The sequence below is a fragment of the Oncorhynchus keta genome, chromosome 2 (genome assembly GCF_023373465.1).
Source record: "Oncorhynchus keta strain PuntledgeMale-10-30-2019 chromosome 2, Oket_V2, whole genome shotgun sequence".
NCBI lineage: Eukaryota > Metazoa > Chordata > Actinopteri > Salmoniformes > Salmonidae > Oncorhynchus > Oncorhynchus keta.
Window position 1 is genome coordinate 4,075,910 of NC_068422.1, and position 9,682 is coordinate 4,085,591.

The following is a 9,682-nucleotide window of genomic DNA, read 5'->3' on the forward strand; positions in this document are numbered from 1 at the left end:
TTTGAATGAGAGCAGTGTGAGTTGGAGCAGTCTGATGTGGGAGCAGTCTGAAGTGGGAGCAGTCAGAGTGAGAGCAGTCTGAAGTGGGAGCAGTCTGAAGTGGGAGCAGTCTGAAGTGGGAGCAGTCTGAAGTGGGAGCAGTCTGAGTGAGAGCAGTCTGAAGTGGGAGCAGTCTGAGTGGGAGCAGTCTGAAGTGGGAGCAGTCTGAGTGAGAGCAGTCTGAAGTGGGAGCAGTCTGAAGTGGGAGCAGTCTGAGTGGGAGCAGTCTGAGTGGGAGCAGTCTGAAGTGGGAGCAGTCTGAAGTGAGAGCAGTCTGAAGAGGGAGCAGTCTGAAGTGGGAGCAGTCTGAAGTGGGAGCAGTCTGAAGTGGGAGCAGTCTGAAGTGGGAGCAGTCTGATTGGGAGCAGTCTGAAGTGGGAGCAGTCTGAGTGAGAGCAGTCTGAAGTGGGAGCAGTCTGAAGTGGGAGCAGTCTGAGTGGGAGCAGTCTGAAGTGGGAGCAGTCTGAGTGAGAGCAGTCTGAAGTGGGAGCAGTCTGAAGTGGGAGCAGTCTGGGTGAGAGCAGTCTGAAGTGGGAGCAGTCTGAAGTGGGAGCAGTCTGAAGTGGGAGCAGTCTGAAGTGGGAGCAGTCTGAAGTGGGAGCAGTCTGGAGCAGACATTTTCAGTCTAAAAACTGTACATTTGTTTGGTTTATTTTCTTGGAAGGTGGAAATATAAACATTTGTATATTTCCCAATATGTCAAGGAATTTAACATGTATGTCAGGGATCATAATCTATACCTTATATAGTATTAGTCTCACATCTAAAATAACAAGTATGCCAGTATTTCATGAAGGGGGTGAGAGGTCAATAGACAAAATAAGATGACATTGAAATCACAATGTGTATTGCCACAAGAAATGACCAAAATTAAATGTCAATTTTTTTTATTTTTTTTGGTCAATGTCGTTCGCTGATCTGCCTTTGAACTCGATGCATTGGCACCTGAGAAATTGTTTACAGTGTTGGCGCATGTTATCATTAGGGTTTATGTGCCCTCTATGGGCCATGCTGGCTCAGTCGAGCCTTCTACAGTGTCATCAGAACGTGATTAGCAATAGTCCTACCTGCAGGAAAAAAAAACACAATTTGAATAGGATACAATTTGAATGTACTACTGCTAGGGACTGTCTAATGAATTCGTAATTTTGCATAACAATCAATCTAAATAACAATAATAATGGATGTTTTTCATCTTCCTCTTCATGATCTTTATAATCAGATATGTGTGTAATTCATTGATAGCTGACCCTTTGTTCCTATAGCAAGTTACATTGGGCCTACCCTAAAGGGTTATTTTTTAATTGTTTATATGTTTACCCTAATTTGTACTTATTGTTAGTATTACCTTTATAGACTAGCCTAGCCCTTTTGAGAATCAATGTGGACAATAGTTTGTTTAATTGTCAAACAACTTTTAACGCATTGTTGTTTTTGGAAAGGTAGGCCGGTCAGCAGGGAAAAATGCAGACCGCGGGTGCTCTCCTCTCTTCAAAGGCGATCTTCCTGGCATAACAGTCACGCACGCGGTTCAGACTGGGGTTGTTTGTGAAAATTGATTTTTTTATATGCAATTTAAGCAGACGCTGACCTAACATAATACAAATAATAATAATATCACACTTTCAGAGGCTCTGGTATAGGCTAAAACATCATTAGACATTTCATTATCCATAACATAAACTATATTTTGTCCTTGTATGTCACAAGAATTAAGGGGGCTAAATTTGTTTCCAAAACTGCACACGTCGCATATCGCCCTGACAAGAAAGAGGTCAATGACATGTCACGCGCAGCCTGGGTCTCCTGGGACAGTAAATGTTGCCAAGCGTGAAGTATCAGGAGAGCTGGAGTAGCACTCCACTTCAAAGTGCGTGCTAAGCATGTGAGGGGGAAATGCATAATATACTCAGTGTACTGGTGAAGTAACCGAGCAAGCACTGAAAATAAGCAGGAATCCAAACAAATGATTGATTGAATTAATTAGTCTAAGTAGCGGCGCAGGGCCCACACTCTAGCCCCGGTGGAGAGACTGAAGAAAGACACTTGTTGCTTCCAGCGTTCGCTCATACATGCCTTGGACGCAGATTTATGCCCAATGCCCAAGAGAAAGTGCATGCGTAATTCTGTAAATCAGAGAGAACCTTGCGCTACATATATTCTCATAGTGTCAATAGTTCGATATGTTTCTTAATGAGAACAGGATAACATTGCGTATTCCTTAGTATAGGTCTCATTTGAAATCAGCTCTGAAAACCAGCTTGATCTGTGTTAGTGATAGCCTATCATCCACTGCGTGAACCTTTTTAGCCAACGCCTATTCTGTCTGTACATTAAGACAATATCTCATCAGTCCTTCCAATAATCCTTCCTGTGTAGGCCTATTGGGTAACAAGATAGATATAAACATTGAATTATTGCCTAGCCCCTCATTATTATGTCCTTAAACAGTAGAGACACCAATCGCCTGGATTTAATTCGTTCTCTCTGTCTGCTCAACATGACATGTCTGAACGAATGTAGCTCATCGACCCACTTCGGGCCTGTCTCGGGGTAGCCAGCGGAAAAGCCACGTCCCGCATCCACCCTGCGCTCCCCAAAAACATATTGCAATAATCAGTCCAATTAGTGGAGGTCGTGGCAAAGAGCTTTTGGGTTAGCGATGGGAGGTTGTGAAAATAGGGGGCGACTATTAGAAGTAACGCGATCCCCGTTCATCAGCATTGTAATAATCACCGCTCAGACCAGCCACGCGGGTCCAGCAAAGCTCTGATCAAACTGATCCGTGGAAACAAGAGGTTTACAAACATTGTCAAGGCGTGACCGGTACCTTGATTCGGCCTGTCACTGTCAGGTTCCTTCGACCTGCAGCAGAGGCTTTGATCAGCACTTGTGACTGCGCAGTGTCCCAGCAGGCACTTTCCGCCTGCAAGGAATAAACGAATAGGCGCACATTTAACCGCAAGGAGCACTACACCTGTATAGGGCATTGCATTGCTATTGACAAGGAGTTGGAACAATATAGGCCTATTCTCTAATTGTAAGCCTGATTTATGTGTACGCCAGGTTGGCTCTTAGCGTTTTCTTTTCATGGCAGTTCCTAATAGCTTAAACTATTTTTTCACATAGACATACATAAAGGCCCATCTCAGAACAGAATTTAAAATTAATTTAATGAAATATTATTTTATTCTAGATCGGTATAGCCCTAACGTTTATGTGGCCTATAGCCAGGTTCGTACATTTTCTCAATATACAAATATCCTATTCATAAGCATTTAACAAAAAGGGTGTGGAAAATAGTGGGGACGACGGTTGTCCCGCTCATCCCGAAAAGTTATCATAAACGATCTGGGAGCTTTATGCCGGTAGTGGCTGGTGTGCTCGTTGCTCCCGCTCATCCCAAAACGTTATCATAAACGACCTGGGAGCTTTATGCCGGTAGTGGCTGGTGTGCTCGTTGCTCCCGCTCATCCCAAAACGTTATCATAAACGATCTGGGAGCTTTATGCCGGTAGTGGCTGGTGTGCTCGTTGCTTTTGTACCATGGACACGTTTCTTCAACATCTCCTATAGATTTGACTTGAAGCACTATTTCGTGTAATTGATTGAAGTTATACTCAATGGGAAATTATAGCCTATTATGCACGGGTTATTTTGTGTATGTTATTAAACATGTATTAAACATAATTGCATCGTGTGGCCTTATATTTAAATTGAATACCACACATATTTGTTTAATTACGCATAGATGTAGCCTACTATTATTATTAATATTATTATTATAAGTAGTAGTGGTAGTAGTATTATTTGCATTAGCATTATTATTACATTTCCCTATGTGATAATACATCTTGTAAGTGGATGAAGACGAACAAACTAATGATATTAGACTGAGCATTAGTTATATACACCTCTGAGTAGAGGTGTATATAACTAATGCTCAGTCTAATATCATTACATTGGGAATGTGTATACCTCTAAGAATTACCATTTCAGCAGCCTTGTCCCCTGATGATTAGCATCAGTCAAGCTAATGCCTAAATACCACTTTGCAAACTTCGCTCCAGGCGAATTTATTAAAGTCTGTTCCTTCCGCGAGTGAAAACATAACATGGAAACGGATAAGGGTTTTCTTTCAGGATTATTCATATTGATGATAAAAGGGAAATTAGTTAGTGTGTGTTTTCATTCGGCGAAATTTCATAAGATATAAAATACTGAGAAGCATGTTCAAATGGATGATGTAATTTATGACTACAGTATGGATGAATTTTAACCTACAAGTGCATATGAGACATCCCACGGTCCTTTCACTAAAGACTTGTTTTCTTGCTATTAAGTGGCTTCGTTTACTGGGTCAAATTTAGAGCGCAGTGGTCTGAATTAAGCTAGAGTAAAACTAAACTACAATTTTAAAGAGAAATAGAGGCATAGGACTATAGCCTAAATATTACCATAAATATTGTTGAGCTTTTTGAGCCAGTATAGCCTAATCATTTTGTCTTTCAAATTTGCAATGTGTGCTTTGCCTAATTCAAAGTACTGGCCGAATGGCAATTTCATTTCATTTCATTTCATTTAAGTCATTTAGCAGACGCTCTTATCCAGAGCGACTTACAAATTGGGCAATATATCTTTAAATCTTAAAATAATATAACCGATGAAAATGGCCCTATATTCATGGTTGACAATAATGGCAATATTTCTATATTCAAATGTACTAACCTTGAGTGTTGACTAGAAGAGGAGCCTACACTTTGGCTTCAGATTTGTGGAGACTCTTGGGTTGGCTACACCCTCGCCTGAAAGAGGCACATTTTCATTGAAGGCAAAACAACACAGAGCAGAACACGTGTTCATGTCTTGCTATTTTTACAACCCTTTCGTTTTTTTACTACAAGCGTTAGTGATTCTATAATTTCACACAAAATATAATTTTGCTGAGCTTTCTTGTGGTCTGAGGTGCTCTTAAATTAGCAGCAAAATTACAAAGCTCTTCGGATGAAAGCTGAAACAGATTTTTTGCGCTCTATTTTACAGAAAGCACATCATTCAGACGCTGTTAATATCTGTGGATGGAAAGAGACCTGGCCTAGTGTGATATGATACTGGTGAGCGTAAATTGACTTAATGAAGAGGTCCCCCTGTGATGCAATAGAAATCTATCAGCTGGTCAATTCTCCACTCCACCAGGCAATAGATAATAACATATTCACAACAGGTAGCCTAGGCACTCTCACTCAGAACAATTATTTTTATCGGGAGATAGAAGATCTATATTTATGAACTATTAACATATATTTCTTAAATACAATCTCCAAACAACAGGTTAATTTGTCTTACCGGCATCAAGCTCAACCTTTCGTTCCCATCAGAAAGCCTTAGAGAACGCGAGCTGTCCCCTCCCCTCTCTCCCAGACCAGTCTTTGCAGAAAACACCTCTCTCAACCGTTTGTTTTATTATTCAGACACCTTGTGCTTTGCCCTAATGCTACAGTATTCCACAGTGTACAGTTCCTGGTGGTGTGCCCACAGGATGCCTGCCTGCCTTGGTATTTTGTCATATCCTCATGTGTATTAAATAATGCATAGTTAATTACACCAGATGTTGTCAATGGGCACATGATCTAACAGGGGTTAAACCACGATTGGAAGGCGAGGGAACTGTCTTCAAATCCTGGAACTTTTCTATGACCGTTTTTTCCCTGGAACACGTCAACAGTGGCCCCAGTTTGCCCACGTTTTTTAACTTGGGGAAATACTATATCTATAGACTTTTGTCACCGTGTCGAAACAGGTCAAATTATACCACATATTTCAGGTAACAATTTGTGTTGTTCCCCCAGTAATGTTTATTTACGCCGAGCCTATAGTTTAAGTATGATATCTATACCATGATGTGCCAGATGCGTGGTGTAGGCCTACATAAAATTCCGTATTACAATGTAAACATTAGATGGCACATCATTAAAGAGCAGGAATAGTGGAGACTGTGTATACATTTGCTACGCGCTTTGGCGCCATCCTCCCCAGAAAAAAGGGATCACTGCTCCACAGCTTCGCACTCTTTGGCTGCCTCGAATGTCTGTCAAAAATTGGGAGAGAAAAAATATTTACAGGAAAAATCTGAGCAATATTTCTATTGGTAGGCGAGCTTGGATAGAAGGGGACTATCAGTCAGTGGGACCACGGAGCCATCTCAAAGCATATCTGGTTACTTTGGATGACAGCGTAACCATGACAAAATCATTTGACTAAAACTATTGTATTTTCCTCGCCATCCACGGGTCAGATAACCAACCAATCACAGTTCACATAATCGCTTTTCTTTCCATCTTAGAATAATATTATTAAAACTAGTGAGCGAGCCTGGTCTTCAGGAATAGGTTATGTTGAAACGAAATAGAAAAGGTGGACAACGACTGTGGAAGGAGTAAACACGTTCTCTCAGTATACTTGATGGGAATGCTATGCATTTTGTATTGCCATTCATGAACGGGACTTTAGTTTTTACATGTCGATTGGATTTTATATTTTGATACAGCCTACTTTTGGAGAACTTCATGGTTGTTCGTGGACTTACAGTGTAGGCTACTTGCATTAATGTCTTAGTCATAACAGAGGACGTGGAAGTAGAGCAAAATATACGCGTTTATTAACTAGCAACCATGTCTATGCTTCCAACTTTTGGCTTTACGCAAGAGCAAGTTGCGTGCGTCTGCGAGGTCCTCCAACAGGGTGGAAACATCGAACGGCTCGGGCGATTTTTGTGGTCTTTACCCGCGTGTGAGCACCTCCACAAAAATGAAAGTGTTCTCAAAGCTAAAGCTGTGGTCGCCTTTCACAGAGGCAATTTCAGAGAGCTTTATAAAATCCTCGAGAGCCACCAATTTTCCCCTCACAATCACCCGAAGCTGCAACAGCTTTGGCTCAAAGCACACTACGTCGAGGCGGAGAAGCTTCGAGGCCGCCCTCTCGGGGCTGTGGGAAAGTACCGCGTCCGCAGAAAGTTCCCCCTGCCTCGGTCTATCTGGGACGGCGAGGAGACAAGTTACTGTTTCAAAGAGAAGAGCAGGAACGTACTCAGAGAATGGTACACGCATAACCCCTACCCTTCCCCGCGGGAGAAGAGGGAGCTCGCCGAGGGCACAGGGTTGACAACCACACAAGTCAGTAACTGGTTCAAAAACAGACGGCAAAGAGACCGCGCGGCAGAAGCTAAGGAAAGGTACGAGTAAGTAGCTGTTTACTCTTTGTCTTATTGGTACATTTGTTTCAATGTTTATGTGTGCGTAAAAGTCTGGAAGCTGACTTTACCCTGGATTATCTGTTAGTAGAAACCGACTCATACATACTATCTTCTCTATTCATATCAGGTTATTCTAAATGATATAATATTTTATTATAAGCGATCATTAATAATATGTATAACTTTGATAAACACAAGCAAACTAATAGCATGCTATTATTGGACCATTTAACCTATCCATATGACTAATTGACGCATGCTTAGAAATATGAACACTGGATGAATTTTAAAGAAACCCTAAGGAATCATCCTTAAAGATATAAACCTGAGTACTTGAACATTTAGGCCTGGTTTAACTATTTCGCACAACAACAAAAAATGTTCCTTGAATGTCAATATGTTGATATTCTGCTAGTAGGTGGTAGTTATTTTGCTATTGCTTACTGAGCTGTTTGTACATTTCAAAGTTTCGAAATTATAGGCCTACTGTAAAGAGGACCTTTAATGCCTTTAGTCAGGTGTTCACTCAGAGGGTGTCTTCTTTCACCCGCTGGTGACTAATTCAAGCTGAAACCACTGCGTAAATCATGCCTTTCCACTTTAAAACCATGAGTCATTGCGCTGTGACTGTGAATGTATGCCTAATACACTTTTAGCAATAATTAGGTCTGTCATTAACGCCTGCCAGCCTGTGTATACACAGTTGAGGTTTGACCGTATGCCTTCATACCCATATAAGCCCAAACTAACCGTATAGACCAGTTTAGATATCATTCAAATGGCTCAACATTTTTTTCCTAACGTTGACTTGATGGAATACGGTAATGACAAATGTGTCTATTTATTCGACCTCATTATAGGGTACGTGTTGTTTGATCAAATATGTTTAGAAACGGCTAAATGCAATTCAGAGTCTAATTAGATAATTCAATAATAACAGTTTAGCTATAAATATAAAATGAATTACCTAGTGTGTGTATGTATGTATGTGTGTGTGTGTGTGTGTGTGTGTGTGTGTGTGTGTGTGTGTGTGTGTGTGTGTGTGTGTGTGTGTGTGTGTGTGTGTGTGTGTGTGTGTGTGTGTGTGTCTCCATTGCATTCAAAATAAGTGCCATGCGGACTTAACGCGCTTGTGACAAGTGCATATAGTTGCCCATATGTGTCTATTAAATATTACATAGTCCAGTTTTTAATACAAACAAGATCCGTATAATGAGACTAGATGATGCAATAAAATCGAACACTGATCCTAGTTTCAAATAGGCTTTGACTCATGAGTTTCACACATTGTTATTTTAATAGCTACATAGCCTGCTACAACTTCTTATAAAAATACAGCATAGGCCAATGACAGCGACGACATAACCTGCACTTTTCATTTACCAGTTCATTTTAGTCTACAGGCCTGAAACGTGTCAATCAAAAACTGTACTAATACTACATTTTTAATCTAACAGCTCAGGATAATTATGATGAGCCTATAGGCCTATGTGTCGTTTGCAAGCGAATGCATGTTTGTAATGGCTACATGACAATGTGGAATGATGTAGGCTACGTTATACTTTACTATATTAGTATCTTTCCTTTCTACAGGGAAAACAACGAAAACTCCAACACCAACAGCCACAACCCATTGACTTCTTCCATGAATGGAAATAAAACACTTTTGGGGAGCTCAGACGACGACAAAACGCCTTCAGGGACTCCGGATCACATTTCCTCGAGCCCGGCAATGCTCCTCGCTTCAAACTCCGGGCTGCAGATGCACGGCCTCGCGCCTCCACCTGGGCCTAGCGCCATCCTCGTGTCCAGCCTTGACTCCGTGCACCATCATCACTCTTTGCACGACACTATACTGAACCCTATGTCGTCTAACCTGGTCGAACTCGGCTCTTAAACATGGGACCCTGTTGGGAAAGACCTTTCTGAGTGCACATGGATGTTTGAGAAAAGCTTCAGGCACTTGAGGCAAAAGGAAAGAACAGAGTCGGAAAAATGTGACACACGCGGTGAGAGGTGAGATGGTAGGTGTTTAGCTGAACAGGCTGGACTGAAAGGTATTTTACCGGAATGTAATAACATGTCATACTGTTGAAAACAATAACAATAAAATGTCTTAATTCTTGTTTCTATTATCGTTATTATTTTAAGGGATACATATCAACAGATGCATAAACTCCAAGTCAGGTATACCCCATGTCCTTTCGTTTACACATAGGTTTTCCAAGAGAGCCCCATTCAGTTTGTTTTTATTTTGGGTTATCATCGCTAAGTGTTTTACTATCATGAGAGCCGTATGTTAACGATTACAGACTATTATCTTTTATTATTTGTATTTTGAAATCATTTGGAGAGAGACTGCGTGTAAACTCTGCGATTAAGAAAAAAACA

At 41.0% G+C, this 9,682-nt stretch overlaps 1 protein-coding gene and 1 long non-coding RNA gene across 3 annotated transcripts; one reads left to right on the forward strand and one right to left on the reverse strand.

Annotated features, from left to right (window-relative positions):
- Nucleotides 1-2,812: 2,812 nt before the first annotated feature.
- Nucleotides 2,813-5,495, reverse strand: LOC127909438 (uncharacterized). Its single transcript, XR_008071107.1, has 3 exons — nt 5,386-5,495; nt 4,768-4,844; nt 2,813-2,965 (listed from the first exon to the last, which is right to left on the reverse strand). It is a non-coding gene; the product is annotated as an uncharacterized LOC127909438 (long non-coding RNA).
- A 706-nt stretch (nt 5,496-6,201) lies between these two features.
- Nucleotides 6,202-9,416, forward strand: LOC118396729 (homeobox protein SIX2-like). Of its 2 annotated transcripts, none has more exons than XM_035791119.2 (2): nt 6,202-7,276; nt 8,885-9,416. In XM_035791119.2, exons 1-2 carry the CDS (start codon nt 6,711-6,713, stop codon nt 9,186-9,188), a joined length of 870 nt encoding a protein of 289 aa, XP_035647012.1. In that variant the 5' UTR covers nt 6,202-6,710; the 3' UTR covers nt 9,189-9,416. The 2 variants fall into 2 exon arrangements, with proteins under 2 accessions (XP_035647012.1, XP_035647020.1); XM_035791127.2 differs by having other exon boundaries at nt 6,203-7,270.
- The last annotated feature ends 266 nt before the right edge of the window (nt 9,417-9,682 follow it).